We start from the raw sequence: 25,141 nt of genomic DNA on the forward strand, positions 1-25,141 counted from the left end.
TGTATACCGGGGAACCCAGAGTATAATGTTCTGTGTAATGTTTGTCTTACTAATATATGCATTATTTTATATTATGTCTTATGATTTTAATATGTTAATTTTTATTTTATACTATTTTTTGACATATATGAGTACTTTATTGTATATTAACATAAATAAAAAACTTGAACTTGATTTTATTGTAAGATAGTTCATTTGATTACATGAAATCAACCTTAACTTGGAGAGTCACCAGTCAAAAAAGATCATAGAACATGATTTGTCTTTAAAAGATTCCATAATAAATCATGAGGAAAAAACTTCATGATACTATCCCAACATGGTATTTGTATTTCTGTTATTTAAGAAAATAAATTATGTATTCTCAGTATGTTATTGACTTAATGATAGTGGTATTTTCTTTTTATTGATTTCCTCTTTTTCCTCAAGTTTAGGAAAGATAAATAGGGAAATATCTTTTGTCGATCTTGAATTGCATTGAGGAACAGAACAACATCGATTTGATTTAAAATACTTTAGCGTAGTTACAGAATATTGCTTTATAAAGAATATTCTTTGGCAATATACTGTGACGTAGTCATAATGCTGAAATTTACTAAAAAAATTTAATAATTCTATTCAAATCAACAGCTGTCTGGTTTGTTTATACCACTTTTAGTAGTTTAAATTTATGCCGCCAGAGGTCAGATACTTTGTTTTCAATCGCGAATAGAGCTAGTATGGACACATGTAAAGGGTGACATAGCGAAAAACAACAGTTATTGAAGAAATAACTGTTGTATCAAGACGTAGCGAGAAACAAACTCCATACATTCAAATTAGTTGATGTGAAAAGAATGTTGAGGAAGCTTTATCGAAAGTCACTGCAGAAAATTGGAAAGTATGTAGGTACACATACAGCATGCAAAAAGGATGAAGAAAAGTTAGGGAACTTAGATTTGTTAGTTGACTAATGCTTATTAGAAACCAATTATCATTGCACCAAACAACCAATTTCAGATTCATATGATGATCATAAACACGATATGATATATTAGGTATGTGAACTGTGATATTTATTTTTATTCGACCTAAGGAGAACAGCATATAGCAAATTCAAATATTTGGTGAGTGACAATAATTGATAAAGAGGAAAGAAATACAAAAGAGACTACTAAAAGTAGGTAGTGCAATGGTATAATGTTCGTGACCATTGGCATTGTATGCTTGTAACACTTGGATAATGAATAAGAAAGATGAAATGAAAATATACATCTAGAGAAGGAAATTACTTTGAAGATACAAGTGATACAATTTATTCATCTTCTGAAGAACTTGTGTTACTGTCATTGCCAATTGGAATTATTAACGGCTCTATTACACTATCCATGATACCATCTAATTTACACATTTTTTCCTCCACTTTGAGAATGTGATTAACACAATTTTGCCAATGTGTTGTGGTTACATTCTCGAGAGCTTGTAACAGAAGTTTTTTTACTTCTTTAAGTTTAAATGTCGTGTTTTTAAGTGCCACTTCATTTTTCACCTGGGCCCAAATTTTCTCAATGGGATTCAACTCGCAATGATATGGAGGCAGCCGCAGTACAATTTGACCATTTGTTTTAGCCATCTCATCAGTTACATACATATTATACTTATCTTTATTTACACGTACAAGATGTAAAAGTTCTGACCTAACCATCTCCATATCAAAAGGAATGTTTTTTATTTGTAACCATTCTTGCATATATTTCTTTGTTGATGATGTTGTCGGAATTTTTTCTACTTTTCGGCTGTGATATGATGCATTATCCATTACAATGATAGCGTTTTTTGGTAATTTTTGCAAGATACTATTAAACCAATTTTCAAAAACAGATGCATTCATTTCTTCATGGTAATCCTCTTTCTTTCTTCCCTCAAAAAGTAAAACCCCTTCATTAACAAATCCTAACTCTGATCCAACATGTAAAACTATGAGGCGTTTTCCTTTCCCCGATGGGTTTCTCAAACCAGTAGACAGCCCCTCAACGAATGCCTGTCTAGGGTTTTTTATGGCACAGTCCACCCACACTTTATCTTTGGTGTGACCTTCATTTACCCATGTTTCGTCAAGGTAATAAATGGGCCTACCTTCACTTCTGTACCTTTTTATAGAAGTTAGGTAATTACGCCTCCATCTGACAATATCATCACGTTCAATTAGAATACTTGTTCGACTTCTCTTCAAGTACCTACAAAACAATAGAATTGTTACATTTAGACCAGGGCAGATCTGTGAAAAAAGTCTGTTTTTGTATATGAGAGGTGGCATGTGGCATTCGGATTTTTGCAGAAAAAGTTAGGTAATAACTTCAATAATAACAATTGACACATGCTCCCTCTCAAATATGCCCGGAGCATTAATAAAAACATTAAAATATTTAAAAATTACTAAAAATATCGATTTTTGTCTACTTTCTTTGCTCATAACTTTAAAACTATTAATTTTGGAGGAAAGTCGTACATAAATAAAACAAAGATAATTAAATTTCCTATGATATATGAGTGGTTAAAAATGTCTTCCAACCATTTAGGTTGTACTTAGGTCCTTCGTAATTGGTTTAGAAAATTTTTATAATCTACTCAAATCGTCCACCAAATTTGAATTTTTTTAAAAACTTTTAGAACAAACATTAGACCATTTAGATGTTTGCAAATTTTTTTAAATATAAAGACGCACTCTACCGGTCTAATACACTACAGAATTGAAATCGTATTATTTAGGCGGTCTCAGCAATGTTTTAAAGTTATAAACAATTTTTTTGCTTATAAACAAATAGATTATTGAAAAAACCATACTGGAACAGACTCGGTAGACGCTTCTTGTAAAAGAAAAAAAGTTGAATTGCGAGGAGTAGTTCCTGAGATACAACCGGTCAAATTTGACCGGTATTTGCGACGAAGCTATACCTAAACAGTAGGATGGTAACTTTTGAACCATTACCTTATTTTTTCGGTTCTCTTTCTCTATACATTTTTTCATATGTTTAAAACACTCATAACATAAAATAAAAATGTTATGTTTGTTGCATATATTTAAGTTTGTATTACAGATGGTAAAGAAAGAGAAGAGAAAATATGATGGCAGATGAAGGATGAAGAGAACCGCATGATGGCAGAAGGTTAAGGTTAAGATTCGTAGCTTTTAGCAAAGCTTTGCTTTTAGTATTAGTATTATCAAAGAATATGTATTATATTCTTTGATTGTACTTACATACATATTAAAATTAGAGCCGTGCCCCACAATTTGTGAATTTTAAGTTGCTAAGGAAGTAACACAGAATCCATATATACAATTTATACATCTGGAATAGCTGTGAGTCAAACTGAAATAAATACCCAAATTCATTCTACATTTACAGTGGAATCGTTTAATGAATCAGTTACAAAATTGTCACGATGGGTGAAACGCCTGGAAGGAGCTTTTAAAGTTTTTGAAATAGATCACAATATGAAATTATCTTATCTATTACATTATATGGGTCCTGAAGCCTATGATACACTATGTGACAAGTAAGTACCAGATGATAAAACATAGAATGAAATTATTACACTATGTAATGTACAATTTTTACAATCATGTCCCTTTGGAAATTGCTGAAATTTACAGGTTTCAAACCAGAAAATAAGCCGAGGGAGAATCAGTGCAAGAATTCTTACTAGCATTACAGAAGACAGCAATAAATTGCAATTTTTAAGCATATCTAAAATCTGTAATAAGGAACCAATTTGTCTTTGGATTACGTTCCAAAAAAAAATACAAGCAAGACTATTGGAAACAAGAAATCTAGACTTGGATCGAGCAGTAGAGATTGACAGTAGTTTGGAAACGATCAGAAAAGAACAGTAATCAATTAAATTACAATAATTCAATTAACAAAATATTCAAAACTCAATAAGAGTAAAAAACATACTAATACAAGTTAAAATGTAAATTCAAGTACAAATATTACACATTCTAGTTCAAACACTAAAACAGGTATATGTTATCGTTGTGGGGATGCTTCTCATTTAGCCAATCAATGTAAAAAGAAAAATTTGGTATGTAATTTTTGTAAGAAAAGAGGACATTTACAAAAAGTTTGTTTGAAAACTAAAAACATAAATGCTGTTGAGGAAATTTTAAATGTACATTCAACTAATTTAAAAGATAAATTTATTATTAGTTTGAAAGTAAATAACAAACCGATACAGTTTAAAATTGATTCAGATGCTGTAGTCAGTATTATTAACAAAAATGTATTTAATTAGAATTGTACTGAATTACAATTACAAAATACTAATATAAAGTTAGCTACTTACTGTAAAAATGAATTACATGTTTTAGGTATGGCTTTGGTGACAGTTGAGCATCAGAATAAAACTAAATTCTTGAAATTATATATACTTGATGGTGAAGGTCCTTCATTGGTTGGGAGAGAGTGGATCCATTCATTAGATATAAATTTACACAATGTGAACACTGTCTCAAATGCAGAAAAGGAGTTACAACAATTGTTTACAAAATATAAAGATTTATTTGACAAATCTATTGGACAATTTTCGATTTCTGATACCAAAGTTATACCTACATTAAGTAGATCTCCAAGAATATGTAAACCTATTGTAAAAATGAATTTGTAAAAAAATTCATTGTCAAGGAAGAAAATGTTATATTTGATGCATATATTTAAGTTTGTATTACAGATGGTAACAGAAAAGAAAAGAAGGAGAGAACCGGATGGCAGAAGGTTAAGGTTAAGATTCATAGTTTTTAGTATTGTACTTACATATTATAATAAAGTAGTTTTCAAGTAATATATATTTCATTCTACACTATATACACAGTACACAACAAAAAACAATCAGTATTGGGCGATTATTTGGTATAAAAATACCAAAAATTCAAAAAAAATAGGTTGAAGAAAGTTTAACTTCAAAGTTCAAAATCGGTATACATAAAAAAATGCATTTTCTCAGCTTCCAATCGAGCAATTTTCTTCATTTTTTTTTAATCCGAAGTAACTCGCGTAGAGCCAGCTAAATAGCGCATTATCAAATTCCAAATATGTTTTAATTTTATTATAATAAATAAATAAATTTTTTTCTAACACACATCTACCTTACTAACGCACTTCTAAATGCCAAAAAGGCTTTAGTTTTGTTGTAATAAATTAATTTATTTATAACAAAATAAAACCACATAGGTATTTCTTCCTACGTTGTGGAATTTTTTTTACAAAAACTTACCACACATATACCTTTTAACGTTATAAATAGAAATATTCTCATTTGAATAGTCTATAATTATTTAAACAATCTTTGTTTAAACAAATTAAATTTTTTTGTTAATTTTTTTTTACCTGGCGGGGTACTTATCAGTTTCAGCGGTTCTGATTTCGCCCCAGAAGAATATGTCATCTGTGTTTATATTTCCTTGATCAAATAAAGACTATTTAATTAAACAAAGATTGTTTAACTAATTATACAGCTTTCAAATGAGACAATTTGCATTTAGAGCGTTAAAAGGTCTACAACATAGGAAAAAAGAAGTAGTTATATTTTGTTAATTTATTTTTAACAACATTAAAGCATCTTTTGGATTAATAGTATTGCTATTTTGCAGCAAGGGAAATAAATTAAGACAGTTTTAACCTCTATTCGTATAACAGGAAATTTAATCATTACCTTTATTTTATTTTTGTACGGCTTTGCTCCAAAATGAATAATTTTAAAGTTATAAGCAAAGAAAATAGAAAAAAAATCTATATTTTCAGTAATTTTTAAAGCTCTTTATCTTCTAATCGATTCCCTAATTCAGACATAATATATTTTTTGGGTTGCACGTTTTATTTATTATTGTGGCTAACCTATATTTACTTACTTAAAATTGATTTGCTTCAAGAATTTATATAATAATGAACGACACATATTTTGAAGATCTGGGCGGTTGTTTACTTCACTTAAAATTTTATTTAATGTAGGCATTTCATTCTTGAAAAAGAAGCTGTGTACTATCTGGCGTATATATGTTTTAACTTTTTCATCATATGTTGCAAGAATAGAAGGTCGACCGCCAATATTTTTAGGACATCTTACTGTTCCAGTTTGCTTATATTCTTTAATTGTTCGGTAAATAGTTGAATTCGCAACACCTAAAATTAGCACATTACTTTAGTAAGTCTTGATTTTAACTATAACTATTCTGCAAAACTAACCTGTTGCCTGTTTTATTTTTGCTACCGTGGCTGTTATTTTCATTCCAGAATTATCACTTTTGATTTGTTTATACATGTTTACAATGCATTGTTTCTCATTTGTAGATAAATGACCCAAATGTACTCGGCGTTTTTTTTGGTGGAGAAAAATTAATTGAATCCATATTGTTATCTTAATAACACTAATCACTAATATGTCGCTAAATAGTTCTGAAAAGAACTGTTTTTATATAAATACAAACGAAAAATCTAAAAAATGTAAGGAATACCGCAGAAAATACAAAAAATTGTCGATATAAATTTTGAATTTTAAAATTTCACAAATGTCATTAGTGTCAAAATGTCATAATTTAGTGGAGTAAACTTGCCTGCGATTGGACCAATTAGAAACAAGAATTACGGCGCGGAAAATTTGAATTACTCCTCCTGGTTAAAAAACAGACCATAGTATGTACAGGGTAAATGCACAACATCGATGCCATACTTCTTTGCAAACTTGTATTAAAATAAACGTCACTTCTTACTACTTAGCCTAATCCGTCTTTTGTGCTGAGGGTAGCTTAAGTACTAATGCCCACTAATGACCCTGTCTGACTTCCTTCTGTCAGTGGTTCTCAAACATAAATAAAATTTGCTACAACACACTTGGGTTAAATTAAAATAAAATAGAAATTAAGAAATGCCTTTTATTTATGTCACACAAGCAGTTTGTTTTTAATTCTACAGTGTGTGCTAGCGATACAAACCATTTGTTTATAGATTTAAATAAAATCGAATCAAATAAAACTAAAACATAAAGAAACATTTTATTTATGCATTGTTGCGTTCAAAATTTAAGCGGGGAAGGAATTTTAAAAACCGCACTGTATATGTTCGCAGTAACAAAACGTAGAAATATCCGAAAAAAAACTAATAAATAAGTTGAAAATAAAAGAAGTCATTGTATTTAATTTCGTGTGTAAGTAATCGTAATTGTACACCATTATATTTAGTTCCTTTTTCTGTCAATCGCTGTCACATTTAGTTTCTGCTTCACTATCATCATCATCACTATTATCGTCACTGTCATCACTATCTCCGTTATTTATATTTATAATAATTGGTTCGATATCATCCAACAAATTGTCAATTTCCCACATTTTTTTCTGTTAATGTAATGAGCTTGTACGCTGCTGTATAAGCTTCTTTAAAATTCGCGTTGCGTCCAGCTATATACCGTTTCACTTCACTCCAAACCATTTCGATGGGATTGAGTAGTTCACAGTGATAGGGTGGGAGCCTCAGAATCTTCACATTGTGCTTTTTGGCAATATCTTCTATTATGTACCTGTCATATTTTGCTTTGAAGGCCTTGACTACATCAAGTAACTCGCATTTTAGGTAGTCTTCTTAAAAAAATAGGTCCTTTGATAGAAGCCATTTTTGTATATCTTTTTTTAGTGCTGAACTGTTCGGAATTTGTTCTGACTTTCTGCTGTGATAAGAGGCATTGTCCATTACCACAACAGTTTTTTCTGGCAAATTTAGCATTAAGTTATTTTCGAACCAATCTTCGAAAGTTGGTTCATCCATTTCGTCGTGGTAGTCCTGAGCATTTTTCTTTGTCAAAAACGTGAGCTCTGCTCCATCAACAAATCCACTGGTAGAACCTGCGTGCAATAAAACGAACCGTGCACCACGAGCTGTTGGAGCTTTTAATTTTAATCCTGTTGTCAGACACGAACAAAAGCATCGCGATGAGATGTAATTGTTTTATCAACCCATTCTTTTTTCACACTGTGCCCGATATTTACACATGATTCATCCAAATACACTATGTTGTATCCTTCTGCACGGTATTTAAATTAAATAACGATGACGCCACGCGATGATTTCTGGTTTTTCAATCAAAATTGAATTTCTGCCACGTTTTATAAACTCAAAATCCATATCACTCAGCAAGCGATGTAGCGTGGCCCGTGAAAAGTTGGGCAAAGTTTCTTCGACATTTACAACAGCTAATATGGTGTTTATTGGTTGTGGTATGTTGTCACGAAAAAATTGATGAACTATTCTACGAATTTGGCCCCTGACACCTTCATCGTACTTGTTGTCACGAGAATTACCAACCTTTCGCTTCTTGTGCCTGCTCTTTGGAGATTGTAATCCAGCAGGTGATGAATATTCCTGTCGTATCCGAAACAGAGTCTTTTCGCAAACACCACTCATTTCTGACACTTTCCTAATTACACTTGATACAGAATCGTTGTTATCCTGATTAAGATGATAATTAATAATATTCATTAGTATCTGCTTCTCTGAAAGTTTTAGAGCTTTTCCACGTGTCCATTGAAAAATTTCCTCCATTTTGCGGTAAAAATTCGGCGTCAAATATAACAATGATCAACAACAGAAAATAACAATAATTGCCAACAGCAAATCACAACAACAGCCACTAACAAATAATAACAATAACAAAGCAGTAACAGTACATCCAAGATGGTACAAATAATTGTAACTCGAATATGTTTACGCGCTCTGAAGAACAAATAAAGACTAATTAAGGCCCTGGATATATCAAACTTTTAAACATATTCTGTACAAGAATTACTCTAATTGCTTCTTAATTACTGAATAACAGAAGAAAGTATTTGCAGTTGATATCAACCAAAATTACAAATTCCTTACACATTATGGCGGTAATTAGCACCGCAGGGACATAAATAACATTTTAAATTTGGCAGTTAGTAGAAATTACCGGAATTATTTTAAACTTTGAAACAAATGTTTATTTAATGCACATTTTATTATACTACTGCTACTAATAAAAGATAAAAGTTGATAAGTTACTATTAGAAACAAATAATGTATAGTATTATGTAAAATTATTAGCAAACGATATTTGTAAATTACATAGAATTGTACGTGAGGATTTGTTGAGAACTCCTGGTTTATTCCGTTTATTTTGAAAGATAGACAATAGAGAACGCCATCGCTCACTGCATAAAACTGGCAACGTCTTGGCGAAATTCCTGCAGAGTTGAAATTTCTCGAAAAATCTTAAAATCATGTGCAAATAGCAGGCTTGTCGAAAACTTCACACAGTGAGTCAAATCGTTAATAAATATAGCGAACAGAAGAGGATTCAAGTTGTCACCTTTTGGTACACCTGATGTCGACATAAATGGCTTAGATAAACTATAAACTGTTCCCCACTTTAACTTGATTTAACCTATCAGAAAGATATGACCTCATAAACATACATGCTTCTGAATCAAAATCAAATGTGGTTAGCTTTTCAATAAGTATAGAGTGATCAATCTTATCAAAAGCTTTGGTACAGTCGGTAAAAATGACATCCAGCTGAGTTTTATTATTTATGGCACCTGCTGCAAAACTTTAAAAACGCACAAATTTGACAAAGTGGACTTCCTTGGTAGGAAATTAGGAAAAAAAATTAGTGTGAGAGGGACAGAAAGAGTCTCTGCACAACCTTTAAAAATGTATGCCGCTATATTGTCATTACCTGTGGCTTTTTTGTTTTTAGTCTTTGAATGCTTTGGAAAACATTCTCAACTGTTATTTTTGAAAAGTAAAAACCTCCCTGATTCAGTGTACTGTTGAGACTATTTGATTTCTGAATTACAGAGCCAAAGTATTCTGCAAAAACATTGGCAATATCCTGACAGCCACTTATGTCCATACCCTTATAAGAGACCTCTCTTGGAATTGTATTATTGGTACCACGGGATTTTATAAAAGACCAAACACTACTAGGGTCAGTTTGTACATTATTCTCAATATTTTCATTGTGACACCTATATGCTTTCCTATTAAGCTGTTTCACCTCTCGTCTCAGTGATTTACATTCAGCCAAAACCAAAGAATTTGCAACTCTATTTACCTGCCTATAAAGACGATTCTTGCGTTTAATCTTCGATATAAGTTCCGAAGTAAAGAAAGTAGGATACCTGTTTGTTGTTCTTAATACATTCCTCGACTGTTTTTTGGTTACTGACTGATTAATGCATGCATATAGCTTTTCATAAAACAACTGCATACATACATTCACATTCAAGCACCCCTCCAGCTCTGTCTAGTCCATATCTTGAATGAGGCCATATAAAAGATGAAAATCACCCTTTGCATAGTCATAGGAAAATGAAATTTTAATACAATTCTCGGTTAAATCTAAAAAATTAAATGTGACCATAAAATCAAGACAAGGATGATATATGTCCTCATGAACAAGTGGTACATTGCATTTGATTAACTTATTGACATTCATGTTTGAAAATACCAAATCCAACCTTCTTTGCTTGTGATTATACACTGAGTTGTGTTGGATAAGATTATGAATATCAATAAAATTGGTTAACAAATCACATTTTGCACAGCCCCTATTACCATAAAAAAGCAAATTAAAATCACCTAACAACAAAAAATTCACATTAGTACCCAAAATATCAACAAAACTAGATAAAAACTTTATATAATCATCATCACATGTATTAGGAGACAAATATGTAAAACATAAATAGAAAAATACATTTTTAAGTTTGACTTTTACTAGTAAGCACTCAATATGACAACTTACATTAATTTGAATTGGTTCTAACCTAAATTTCTTCTTTACTGCCAGCAGGACACCACGACCCCTGGTTTTTTCATTACTCGTGTCTTTCCTATATACAGTATATCGTTGATCTACCAGTTCAGTATCTTTATCCCTTCTGTCAGCCAACTTTCAGTTATTGCAATAAAATCATAAGTTTCTACTGCAACTGCAGCAAAAAAAATCGTGGCACTTCGTCCTCAATCCTCTGGCATTTTGATAATAAAACTTTAGGTTTCTATTGGAGCTATCATCTGCTTCACTTCCTGAAGGTTGGTGTGAATTTGTGGAACCCTCCTCTTTTAAAAAAATTGGGACACCAATGTACCGCTTGATCACACTTCTCCATTCCATGCTTCTCTAAGGTCTTCTTGGCAGATTGTAACCTTTATTGATGAGTATAGACTTGGATGCCTAGACTCATGCTCTTCACAGTTTACATCAGAAAAGTTGGGTTGTAGATATGCCTTAAGTTAGTCAGGCTTTGTTCCTAGTTGCAGCCTTGTATGGAGTTATATGGAGTGTAGCTGAATATTTTTATATAATAGAACCTCCTTGGCCTTTAATTCCATAATAATAGTATCATTACCTTTCAGTAACTTATTTTTGGTTTCCAACAATTCTCAAAATTCCGTGCCGTTTTTCATAACCTCAGTGTCATTCAGACAGCATTTCACGGAGTTATTTTCTCCTACTGCCACTAACCCAGCTGCTCGAAGGGCACATGAGTTATGGAACACATTTTCACAATGTATGCACTTAACAATACTATTAACTACAGGTTTTTGGCAATATTTGTAGATTTTACAGGAACTCTTTTCGGCGTCGTCATCACCCGCCATGTTGCCCAGTATTACATAGTAGTATTACATAGTATTACATATAGTTGCTAATAGACGTTATAAATTTTGATAATTTTACACCAGTTTCTCTGAGAAAAAATCATTGATTTCACGTAAAAATCTTGTCAGATATTTGAGGGTTCTAAAAGACATATAAGGGGTAGTTGATGAAAAATCCGTGAAGACGTGCAGCTGATTTTGCTTTGTTTTTATTTTAAATAATTTTAAAAAGGGAAAAAGTCATTTGTTTGCCTATAACACATTTCTTATGCAGTTTAGATGAAAATAGTTCCAAAACCCTTTATTTTGCCGTAATTTATAAACGTTATTAACTTTGTTTTTTGCATAATGATATATAATATAACTACTTAAAATTGTGCCAGTTAATGAGTTATTAAAGTGTGCTAAATTTTAAATAATACGACCAAATAGTTTATAAGTTAATCAATTTTTGTATTCCGGAGAGCGATTATTTAAATAACTGTTCTTGCCCAGTCGATTTTATAAGATTCTATAAAATATATTTATTTAATTTGTTATTAAAAAACAATTATAATACCTTTGACATTTTTTATATCACAAGCTTGTTAGTAAGCTCAATGAAAAGCTGATAAAAAGCACACTTTCCAAAACAAAACATATAACCAATAGGAAACAGATAGTCTTTCTCCGAAAATAATTGGCAAAACATACTAATATTCTGTTTTCGTGCACTACGTTTGCAATTACATCGATCTTTTACTGCTCTTTTTTTCTTCTGCTCACTAAACTTCCATTTTCCCTCATTTGTTTTCTTTGACCGTAAATAAGCTTCGCCCTGTAGTCTTCTTTTCTTGTTCATCTGTTTCTCCCAAGTCAGTCTCCCTGTCAACTAAATGTCTTTTTGACCGTTTTCTTCCAGTTTTAGTTGTATCCTTAACTTCTTCTTGATCAACATTTTGAGTAACTTCCCCCAAGTTAATATTAGCCACGTTTTCACTATGTTTTTTTTTTATTGAAGTCACGTTTAGCAACAGTCTCAGTTACTTGACCGAAGTCAATATAAGTCACATTTTCCTTATTTCTTTTTTCATTAAAGTTAATCGACCCGTCGAAAACAAGTTCAGTCTCATCTATTCTTATTAAGTTATCTATTCCAGCCTCTTCATCAGTCTTAATAATTCCATTCAGTGCTGCTTCAACCAGATTCAAATTGTTTGTATCATCTTGGGACATAGAATCTATCATAGGATCTACATTCTTGTCCGTAATGTAAGTATCTCTTCAGTAAAGAATTGTAAAGGATCATTGTCTCTAAGCTAAAAAAATGTCCAAATGTTCTATAGAAATTCTGCTATCTTTTGACTCACCATTACTATCAATCAGTGCCAGATTCTCTAACTGTTTGCCACGAGAAAACATACTGAAATCATAAAGAGAAAAAATTCAATAAACGAAGAAACAGTACTAGATACGTAAAGAGAATTTTTACTAGATAGGTATACCTACACACAAAAATAATGAATCCATCACAACCACATTAAAAATTTATTAAAAGTCCATAATTTGATTAATTTGACATTATTTTATAGAGCTCAAATTCTGTCAAACTAATAAAACAATTTTATAAATTAAGTTACAAAAACTCTTATATAAAGTTAAGGTTAAGTTTAAAAACCTCAAAATCCCTTCAAAACCCGGCAAAACGTTGTAACATCCAAATACACTCAACTGCTAAATAAAATTTAATACAAAATATTTTAGTGACCGTTGTTGCAATATTTAAATTTTCTTATCATAATTATTAGTAATTTGTTCACTAACCATATAGCATTAATTATAAACTAGAATCTTTGCCCGCAGTAACAAAGTAATAATAAATTGAGATACTTACTTGATGAGTCTCTTTCTTAAACACACTGCAGTGAACCAAGAAGTCGCTAACAAAGAACTTATACAGAATGCGCTAGACATCAAAAAATTTCGTTCTTAAAATATGTAAAAGATGGCAGGAATTGTAATACATAAAAAAGACCAAAATATGAAAAACGAAAAAAAAGTAGTTGAGAGGTTTTGGAGTTTAGGTATCGATATGTCGAAATGAAATTACCAAACTTTTCTGAAATAATAATTAATTATAAAAGGTTATTTTTATTCAAAAGAAACTAAAATATGACAATCAGCTGATACATAAAAACTTATGTTTTATGAGAGCAGATCTTAGTGTATTAACGATAAATGATTATTTAGTAAAAATTAACAAAACTACCCGCTTCAATGGTTAGTTATTTTTTTTAATGATAAAAAAAGTTTATTACCTTAAATTTAAACCTCAAATAAATTCGTATTTTTTACAATTAGCACCCAGTTTTTTTATTCTAATAGGTAATTTTAATAAAAAATGTTTGTGATTTTAAGAACTCTTCCATCCTTTTTAAAATAAAATCAGAATTTTTACAGAAAAATTATACATCTGCTTTAAATTACAATAAGTTTCCTACTTACAGTTCTGTTGATCTAGTTATTTTTTTAAAACAATCTGAATTTTCCTGGACACTATTTCCTGTTAAACAATTAAGCACGATTGTTAAAAGTTTAAGCTCAACTTATTTCAACCATAGTTCCAGAGGTATGTTGTGCTTTAAATAAAATACTCAGTAATAAAAAACAGGTAACCATTTTTATTATTTTATATTATAAAATATAGAAAAATGTATAATTATATAAAAGCTTTGCAAAATAATGTTTGACAATATTACTTAAATGTTCTGTTTTAAAACAGTTTTTTTAAGTAAATCGAACCCTATACTGGTTCGATTGAGAATGTAATGGACATTATTCATACGTCGAAATTGCATAAGGTGATGATGGATGTGAAGGTCAATGAGCTTTGAGAGGTCAATGATGAGATACTGTTTTGTAAGTAGGCATAAGTGAAAATGGGTTAATTTTGATTAGTAGGAATATTCTTTTCACATTGTACTGATGTGATCTGATTCATTTTTAGTTCAAAAAGAAGATTATCAATTTTATTTATTGCTATATCCCTAGTTCTCTCATTCAACTGTCTTAACCTTTCAGCAACTATTTCGCCGTATTTGTCACAATAATCTTTTTGCGTTCCTTTTTTTTCGGCATAACTCTGTATAATTGCAAATGTCTCATCCATTTTATTTTCCAAGTCATTCTCTTCTGGTATCTTCATTTTTTTCTGTAAAGGTGGCTTGAAATATGTCTTTGCAGTTGAAGGTAGCATTTCTGCAACAAAATAATTTTAAATAGTTATATAGCGATTTCATGTTTGCTTCATTTAATTGAAACAGATAAGGCTAATATGAACTACTGGTAATTTTCTATGCACTGACTTTGTTAGGTCTATACAATGTTAAATGTTTAGAGTAGCGTTTCCCAATCGGTAAAAAGGCAAAATTTAACCTCAATATTATAACGTCGCTGCTACAACAATCCGGCAAGTTCTGCTTCGAGCGAACCGATACTTTTATTAAATGCACTCAAGAGAACGGGAATAATATTTGCGTATATAAAAAAGTTGCAGTTACGCAGGTAAGAGTAACCGACTCTCGGCAACAACCAGACTAGAAGTTAGCCTATTGAAATAGCAGCAGTGGAGACGGGTTGCAGCTGGTCTGGACTATTGAAACGGAGGCAAATTCTGACAAGAGTTCAAAATTCTAAGCATACAAATGACGCAACATCACTCTTATCTAAAATTCCACAACCAAGTGATTACAAATCCACTAGATAAGGCTGAAATCTTTAAAGACACGCTTCAAGTCACATTCATTACCTCAGCAAACCCAAACTTCAAACAGTGATTCCAAATAGATACCTAACGAAACATAGACTATAATTTAGAAAATCCAGAACCCCACAGAATGCCAAACTATCATGAGATAGTGAATAGAAAATTACACTGTCCAGAAATTGTGTAGCCTCGGTAAAAACATAGCGCCTGGCCCAGATGGCATACACAGAAGATGCGTCAAACAACTCCCAGAATCCGTCTTCCCGCTGCTAGCCAAAACTTGCTTGTCAATGCTTGCCTCCAGTTGAAATATTGTCCTACTCCCTGGAAAGTATCCAGCACAATTATGATCTCTAAATTACGGAAACCTCCCACCAATGCTAAATCCTACAGACCAGTATCCTTACTTAATACTCTAGGTAATATCTGAGAGTAGATTCTCAAGTATAGACTAGTAGAACATCTGGAAACATAGAACATCGTCCAAACGTTCAATTAATATTCAGAACTGGCAACTCTACTTAAAACGCATTGATAGAAGCAGCAAACTTTACATCTCAGGCAATTAATTAGCACAACAGGCAAGCTATAGGCATCTTTCTAGATGAATAAAGCATTCGATCAAATCTGGCACGCTGGTGTGATCGAAAAATTACGCCGAGCTTTAGTTCCCATGATGGATTGATGATGTGGAAGAAGACCTACAGATTCTAGGGGTTAGAAGATGGAGGAAAGTTGCCAGGAATCGACAGAAGTGGCGACTTCTTTGTGAGCAGGCCAAGATCCACAACGGATTGTCGAGCCACTTATGATGATGATTTAGTTCCCATACCTTTCCTAAAAATAATTCGCTCTTACTTCGTTCGGACTATATAGGTTAAAGTCGCTGACTATCTACTTAATTCACTCCTGTAGCAGTATGGTTAAGGCTCAATAATAACGCCAATACTCTACAAAGCATACAAAACTGACCTCCCACTTTTTACACCTCGTCTCAAAGTATCCTGATATATGCTGATGATACGGCCATTTTTCTCCGCGGGTCCCCCAACGGCCAACTGTAGAGAATGCTCTGTTTCGAAAAAGCACAAGAAAAACTCGACTTAATAGTCAGAAGGTGCAACACTACTACTACTACTAAGGATTTCCACAGTTTTCACTGTCTTCCTTCACTCAACCGTTTTCTCCAATTTTCCCTGTCATTCCAGTCTCCATCTCGCAGGGTTCTTTTCTCCATAGCCTCGTCGATTTCATCTCTGAATGACCTTCGGGGTCTTCCTCTCGTTCTTCTTCCAATCGGGCTCCATTCTGTGATTTTGTTTATCCAGCGTCCTCTGTCCGCTCTTCTGACGTGGCCGTACCAGGATAGTCTCTTCTCCTCTATATAGTCGATTATGTCTGATTGCACTCCCATTCTCCGCTTAATCTCTGCGTTTTCAATTCTGTCTCTTTTTGTAAGTCTACAGCTTCTCCTCAGGAACTCCATTTCTACTGCTCTTATTCTACCTCTATTTCTCTTGTTTATTGTCCAGTTTTCGGACCCATATGTCAGGATACTTCTTGTCAGGGTGTTATATATTCTCTTTTTTGTCTTTATTGTCTTTATCGTAAGGTGCAACAAATGGGGAATAATTCTTAATCCAGCGAAGACACAGTTAATTGTTAGATCGGGAAAACTACATCTTGCTCAACGGAGAGCGGCTCGATTTCAAAAGGGTAAGAAATAGAGCCAATCTCCTAACAGCACTTAGTAGTAAACTAGCGGACCAACTCAACATCGAGTTTTTTAAATGAAATTTTTATTTTGCGAGAAAAATTAAGAGATCAATACAAACAATATAAGCAAGAATATACATAACATTCATCAATAATAATGCAAGTAAAAAGTGTATTAAATATCACGAAATATTTCGTCGAAAACAATGTTTTTTGTTACGTTATTATTTAGCAGTTAATTTTGCATGCTGATCACGAATCCGGTGTTAGATTTGCTCTATCTTGACGTTTTATGCGCGTTTCGGGTCACTTCCGGTGTCGGATCGCAACCGGAAGTACATATTTAGATTCGTCTCGACGAGACCTTTCGATCCATATATACATTGTATGGTCTAAAACTTAAAGTAAATTTTAACTTCCGGTCATCTCGAAACCGGAGATAACTAACAGCTACCAAAACAACAAAAGGAATGCCAGAATAGGTGGACAACTTATAGAACCTATGAATAGGCAGCGGAGTAAGATAGGGGGACTAATTGAGCTCTATGCTCTTCAATTTAATCATGGATGAAATAATCAAAAGCGTTAACAAAGGAAGAGGATACAGAATGGTAAACAAAGAAGTAAAAATACTATTACGCAGACGGCGCAATATTGATAGCCCAAGATGAAGATAATCTGCAAAGACTGGTCCACAGATTTAACATAAGAGCAAACGAATTTAATGACAATTTCATCTCAGAAAACTAAAACAATAGTAATCAGCAAAGAACCAATCAGATGTAAAATAGAAATTGATGGCATCAGTATTAAACAAGTAATGAAAATAAAATACCTTCGAATTACACTGACTAGCAATGGAAACCTGGACAAAGATATGAGAGATACAGTAAAAAAACCAAATAGACTGGCAGAATGTCTCAATAACACTATAAGGCGAAACAGACACATTAACACTGAGATAAAAGTCTAGAATTTATAAAGCCAGTGTAAGACAAATAATGACATATGCCCCAGAAGCAAGACCCAACACAGCCACAGCAGAAAGGCTATTGGAAATGGCAAAGATTAGAGTACTGAAAAGAATTACAGGAAATACGCTGAGAGATCTATAGAGAACTGAAGATATCAGAAGAAAATATAACGTACAGTGTATAAACGAATGGACCCTAAATAGAAAAAAAGAATGAAATAATCACATAAGCAGAATTAATCTCACGGGGAGACCCGTGTCGTCAAAATAGCAAGAGATAAATCACTAATCGGTAGAGTATCGGACGACCGCGCAAAAGATAGAGTGACAACCTTCCATAGAGGTATTAATCCACCAATGAACAAGCAGAATTACTTATAAAGAGGGAGAAGAAGAAGAAGAACCGCCTTACTCTCCTTCATACTTACAAAATTTTCATTAAGCCGATTATTGAATACAGAGCTTAAATCTATATAGCACTGAACAAAAGAAAACTCAATCAACTCAGCTACGGAGAGGAAGATCTTCAAGAGAACCATGGGTAAAAAATGTCTCGCAGAACAGAATATGTGGCAGAAATATATTTACAAATAAAAACAGGAACAGAAGAGACTTAACTAGAAGTAAATATTCAAAAGACAAAAAAACTAACAAATGTAAGAGCTAGGGGAACCAGACGCGCAGTTCAATTAGAGGACGATATTGAAACTGTAGAAAGTTTCACATATCTTGGAGATACATTAAACATGGATGGAACAAAAGAACCAATATTAAAAAAAGAATAGTAAAGGGAAACAAAGCTTACTTTTCACTTATAAAAAAATTTGGTATATTGGTATATTGGTCTGATAAAAACTATTATCAGACCAATAGTATTTTATGTTTATAAATCTACGCAAATGTATGTTTATAAATCTCCTATCCAGGCTCCCGCAATAAAAAAGGGAGACAGCCATACCTTGAAGACGCCAAAGCCTATAACAAGGTCATCATAACGTTTGCTAGCGGCAGGTAAGAATTGTGGTCCGTACGCATGTCGAACATGAAATTAAATAAATATAATATTCTGTAAATTTAAGGTGTAAAATTTGTTATAAATGCGCAGTTCTAAAGTCTGACAAAAAGTTTGGTGAGGAATCAACTACTGCTTCCTTTTCGATCCCAGATTTAGGTCTAACAAAAGATGGTAATATTGATAGTTCTAGTGAGGTACCTTCCACCCAAAATAAAAGTAATGAGAATGTAGACAAGCAGTGTCAAAAAAGGAAAGAAACGAAAATATGACATTGATTATTTACAAATGGGTTTTATTTCACCGGAAAGGGTCAGTATCTAAACCGTTTGGTGTAATTTGTCATGAAGTCCACGCCAACAGCAGTTTAAAATCATCGCTTCTTCGTCGACACCTTAAGACAAGACATCCGGAGTACAGGGATACACCTACTTAATATTTTAAATGGAAATTGGAAGGTAATAAAAAGTGTAGTATCCAGTAGGGTTTCAAAGAAGATAATAAAATGGCTCTCGAAGCATAATTTCGAGTAAGTTACAAAATCGCAAGATCTGGAATACAGTGGTAAACAATTTGATCGGACCTTTCGCTAATCTCACGGAGAATTAAAGATTTCGCGAACAATGTTAAAAGTGAACTTATAAAAAGAATAAAACTGAACTGTTTTGCTTTCAGCTTGACGAGTCGACCTGATGTACCAAACTGTGCACTATTGCTCGGGTGTGTGAGATATAGTTTTAGGAATTCCATTCAAGAAGATGTGTTATTTGCAAAATCATTGAAAACTTATACAACTAGTGCAGCAATTTTTAATCTGATCAATAACTGTTTTGACAAGCATGAAGTAAACTGGTCTTACTGCTTAACTGTGTGTACAGATGGTGTAAAATCAATGACCGGAACATACTCTCCTCTTTTGGCATGAGGAAAGAAGATTAACGATAATATAGAATGCACTCACCGCTATATTCATAAGCAAACATTGACATGTAAGGCTATTAATACAGAATTTTAAGACAGTATTTTAAGCGACGTTGTAAAAATTGTAAATTTTATAAAGTGCTACAAATTCTCGTCTATTACGTGAACTCTGTGAGGACTTGGGAAGCCTCCACGTCTCTTTAGTATTTGATACAGAAATTAAGGTGGTTTTCTCGTGGAAAAGTTTGACCCGCTTGTTAGAATTGAATTCTGAAGTTCAGACATTTTTTCTTGAGCATCCATTTCATTTTTCCGCTTCTGTAACTGCCATTCTGTAGCTCCAAAAACCTTGTGTACTTAGCCAATATTTTTTTTAAATTAAATGAACTAAATATGTCTCTACAGAATCCAGAAGTCACCAGTTTCAATATACATGATAGAATAAAAGCCGCCCCAAAGAAGTTCCACTTTTGAAATCAATGTCTACAGAAAAATAAGTACGATTGTTTTGGTACTCTCAGCAGCTTTTTATCAGAAAATAAAATTCAACTTAATTAAAACATTAATAGAGATCTTAAACAGCGTTCAAAGTGTATTTTCCCAATAAACCGTGATTGAACAAATGGTAACGCAATCCTTTTGCCGTATAAAATAGTGCTGATCTAGTAGGAACTCCACCGAGCCTCTGGGTATTGACTGGAAGCCAACCACCCGGAGTTTCGTCAAAGTGTTGATCTGATAACAGCTCCACTGGCCCTAGGGTATTGACTGAAGGTCAACCGGTTGACCATTGATCTGAGACAAACCTATTGTTTCTCATGACTAAGTATTGATTAGTCGCTTTCCGCTCCTCGCCGGACCGAGTATTGAATGGCTCGTTCCATCTCTATTCCTTTGACCTGTCCTTTCCTGACTTCGCCGTGTGTGTATTAACACACCGTAATTGCCGTTTAAATTTTATGACATGTATTTTGTTTTCGCAGGTATTAAACAGTGGGTCGCCAAGCCGTGTGTCCAGCGGGCTTTACGTGTCCTTCGAAGCACGGTGAACTGCTCGTATCATTTCTAGAAATGAAAATGTCGTTGTTGGTGCCGAGTTTCGAACTCGTGCGCTCTGGCTTACAAAGCCAGTATCTGCCGCTGAGCTACGGCCGTCCACAGTGATGATTGATTGATGGTACGACACAATGGGATAGAGCTAGAAGTACAGATATACAACGTAGATGCAAGGTGGAAAACATCAAGACCTGGGTAAGAAATAGAAGAGTAGAATGGAGCGATATAGTGTTGTCCAAAGGCAAGAACAAGACGAGACTTAGACAGTCTTGGTCTTGGTCTTGCGCCAATACACTCGGTCTTGGTCTTGGTCTTGGTATTGCACTCCCGGTCTTGGTCTTGCAGCAAGAGTCTTGCAAGTCTTGCAGTTACCATTAGCCTATTGCTATTTATTAAACGTTACTTTAGATCTTAGAACAACGTAACAGAGTAAGTACATTTTAAGCTTGAATTAACATAGCCATAATAAAGACCAACCAAATTAATAAATGTCTAAACAACTGACACCGAGTGGGGTTTGAAGCCACGATCTAAGCGATCCGTGCCTATGCTCTAACTAACTCAGCTATCCACCATGCCCCACGGAAGTTAATCTGTTTCTTAATAAACGTTTGCATTTACTAAGCTTACATGTGCTAAAACATGGTTAAAACACAAAAAAAACAAATTAATGACATAAGCATGCCTGTATTTTAAAGAACATTATCTGGCTAGAAAGGGATTGATGGACATGATGGGCAAAAAATCCACATACATGTATCAAGGGCACAGATTTTTTAGGTGATAAGATAACAAATTATAATCCACTTATTAAAGCAAAATAAATATTTTTACCAATCTTATCTCTACTTTTATATAAAAAACTAACTTGAAAAAATAAAGAATAGGTAAAAAAGCAATGATAATCAAAAGAAGTTATTTTAAATTAAGGAGGTACCTACTTAATAAATACATTAATTTACCAAAATAAAGTAGTAGGTAGAGTAGGTACATAATATATGTAAAGGTAATAAGTATATTTTTTTACATGTCCACTTTTTCCAGCGGTTATTAAAAAGCTTGTGATATCTCCCCCGAATTTTGGTTTTTCAGAAAGAAATATTTGTAATTCCTTTTTGTGGAAAGATATTAGATGCTTCCTTAAACCTGACGTGTTTCTGTTGTTCATTTTTATTTCAACCTTATTATGTAGGCACAATTTACACAAAGCAATTTGGGATGCATGAATTATTTCGAAAAACTCATAAAATTTACTTTTAGGTCTTTTAGATCTATAACTCCAACGCTCACTACTCCGACTAGAACTATTTGAATCTTTGTCCCTCATGTTAAATTGTAAACTTGTCACTCCGGGAACAACAAGGATTAGATGAAAAACAATTATTACATTAGACTCAAAGGAAAGCTCAATTATTGGGAATGAAGTTAAGTGATGTCGAAAAAGTAACGACTATACTACTATTATAGTTACTTTATGTTCGTTACTATCCAATACCCTATTTTATAAGTATCTAATAACAAACCGAGAATTATATATCGTTACTTCGTTATTCTAAATACTTCGGTATTTTGTTTACATGGTAGGCGACATTATATATATATATATATATATATATATATATATATATATATATATATATATATATATATATATATATATATATATACAAGGATTTCCACAGTTTTCACTGTATTCCTTCACTCAACCGTTTTCTCCAATTTTTCCTGTTTAGCCAGTCCCCTTCCTGTAGGTTTCTTCTACTCATTGCTTCGTCCACCTCATCTCTGAAAGATCTTCGGGGTCTGCCTCTCTTTCTTCTTCCTATCGGGCTCCACTCTGTTATTCTATTTATCCACCGATTTTGGTCTGCTCTTCTGACATGTCCGTACCATGTTAATCTCTTCTGTTCGATGTAGTCTATTATGTCGGAGTTCATTCCCATTCTCCTCTTAATCTCCATGTTATTTATTCTGTCTCTTCTTGTTACTCTGCAGCTTCTCCTTAGGAATTCCATCTCTGTTGCTCTTATTTTGTTTTAGGCGACATTATCTGTTATTAATTTGTCTCGTTACTTTTGAATATTAGCCACGCTATTTCAGCAAATTTTGTTTAACCGAATGATCTCATCGCACCTTCAGCAGAAACAATTTTTATAGTCTTAGGTCGATAAGATTTGTTTATTTAGATTCCTTCTGACTAAATTATAATTGGAAAAAAATTGAATTATTAAGTGGGTGTCCGTAACAATTATATTTTTTATTAGCTAGGGTGACATATTTTAAAAAATCTCGATACGATATTACTGTCGGCGCGGCGTCGCAATGCAAGAAGATTATTTTTATGATTAGAGGGCGGCTATTCTCAAAATATGGACAATTAATTTCAGAGCGAAGAAGTCGTCTGCTGGAAAAGAATGTACAAAGTATTTTATTTTTACATTGTAATTATGACCTCTGAGCACGTGTCAAATGTGTTTTTTAATGAATATTTTGATTCAGTATGTATATTTATGGTATTGTTTGTAATGCGCATAAGTCCAGTTTTTCAAATTTTTATTACATATTTTTTTTTCGTCTCATAGAGTCTTTAGGCATATACCCGAACTACTATACTCGCTAAAACCACACTCAGTCCTAACTGCAAGACGCGAGAGTCTCGCAGGCTTAGTCTTGTTCTTGCTTAAATCTTGCACGGTAAGTCTTGGTCTTGGTCTTGCTAAAATTAGGCGGTCTTGGTCTTGCAAAAATGCAAGAACAAGACCAAGACTGCAAGACCAGGACCGATTTTGGGCAACACTAGAACGATCATATAAGCCGAATGACAACAAATAGAGTAGGAAGACCACGAAAATGATGGAACGACAACTTACTGGAGGCACATTGAAAAACAGACAGAGTCATGTCTACATAAAAAGAAAAAGAAGAAGAAATATATTTTTGTTTTAATTTAAGCCTGCGTTTTACTAAGTCTGTTGTAAAAGAGCTACCCGTCACAATATTTCACGTTACAGTTATGTTTTAGTTTACTTTCTTCATTAAAACCATTATTCAAATGATTAATAAATTTTAATAACAACCAAATAGTACTGTTATCGTACGCCGATATATTTCAATTTTATAAGGGGTTCGCAGAAACAAAAAGCTTGGGAACCGCTAATTAAGAGGGTCAAACATTATATGTTACTTGCTCTTAAACATACCTTCAATTACAATTTTTTCGTCCACTACATTTATATCATCGGGAGTTATTTCAAAGGGGTCGTTTTCCTCACTGCTTTGATCGTCCACACTTGTCCACAGGTCCTGAAAGGTTAAATATATGACAGAAAATACCTCAATAATTTCTGAATGTATGAAATTTTCTGCAATGCATTATAAATTTACTTACCTCAGACTTTATTGTAACGCTTGCCTTGTTTCTGTTCGTAAGAAAACTCGCCATTTTCTCGTATGCAAACCAGCTTGGCTTGTATACGTCATCCGTCCCTGCTCCACTTTTTGTAGATTCCTTAACCTTATTGTGACAAAATCTAAAAGACGACATCAGAGAATCTTTCTTTTTCTTTAATTCATCAACAGAATATCTCCCTCCCATATTTATTTCTATTCTTTTCCAAGCATCATGGGTAAGATTTCTGTTTTTATGGTCATTATGACCTGCATTCCATATTATCGATTCTTCTTCATAAAAATGCAAAAATTCAAATACGTTTTCTTTACTCCACTCCATTTGCAAAGACAAAATAACCTAAAGTTAAACAGAAATACAAAAAAGCACACGTAATTTGCGCGAATATGTACTTCAACGTGAATATTTGTCTTCTGTGATTCGGACTAAAATATCGACTGACGATGAGAAACACCGAATAGCGATTATTCGTTACAGGACATTCATACACACTAGGACGTCGCTCCTCGCTACTTGCGATATACAAATATTTGTTATTCGGAATTCCCCGAAGATCGCATGTCTGAACTCGGCTTTTCACACAGACGTACCACAGATAACGATCGACCTGTGTTGCCATCAGTTGTAAAATTTCAGCACATTTGGTGAAAAT

At 33.0% G+C, this 25,141-nt stretch overlaps 2 protein-coding genes and 1 long non-coding RNA gene across 3 annotated transcripts; 1 reads left to right on the plus strand and 2 right to left on the minus strand.

Moving 5' to 3' along the window:
* Nucleotides 1-1,294: 1,294 nt before the first annotated feature.
* On the minus strand, nt 1,295-12,884 carry LOC140451261 (uncharacterized). Its single transcript, XM_072545001.1, has 5 exons — nt 12,662-12,884; nt 6,222-6,431; nt 5,888-6,158; nt 1,802-2,216; nt 1,295-1,612 (listed from the first exon to the last, which is right to left on the minus strand). The coding sequence occupies exons 1-5, from the start codon at nt 12,882-12,884 to the stop codon at nt 1,295-1,297; spliced, it is 1,437 nt and encodes a 478-aa protein (XP_072401102.1).
* LOC140449793 (uncharacterized) lies at nt 2,802-4,821 on the plus strand. Its single transcript, XR_011951884.1, has 2 exons — nt 2,802-3,537; nt 4,352-4,821. It is a non-coding gene; the product is annotated as an uncharacterized lncRNA (long non-coding RNA).
* A 1,524-nt stretch (nt 12,885-14,408) lies between the features above and the next one.
* Nucleotides 14,409-24,968, minus strand: LOC140449794 (uncharacterized). The gene is made up of 3 exons (XM_072543147.1): nt 24,469-24,968; nt 24,281-24,383; nt 14,409-14,894 (listed from the first exon to the last, which is right to left on the minus strand). Exons 1-3 carry the CDS (start codon nt 24,808-24,810, stop codon nt 14,581-14,583), a joined length of 759 nt encoding a protein of 252 aa, XP_072399248.1. The 5' UTR covers nt 24,811-24,968; the 3' UTR covers nt 14,409-14,580.
* Nucleotides 24,969-25,141: the final 173 nt, after the last annotated feature.

The sequence above is a fragment of the Diabrotica undecimpunctata genome, chromosome 9 (genome assembly GCF_040954645.1).
Source record: "Diabrotica undecimpunctata isolate CICGRU chromosome 9, icDiaUnde3, whole genome shotgun sequence".
In the NCBI taxonomy this organism is placed as follows: domain Eukaryota; kingdom Metazoa; phylum Arthropoda; class Insecta; order Coleoptera; family Chrysomelidae; genus Diabrotica; species Diabrotica undecimpunctata.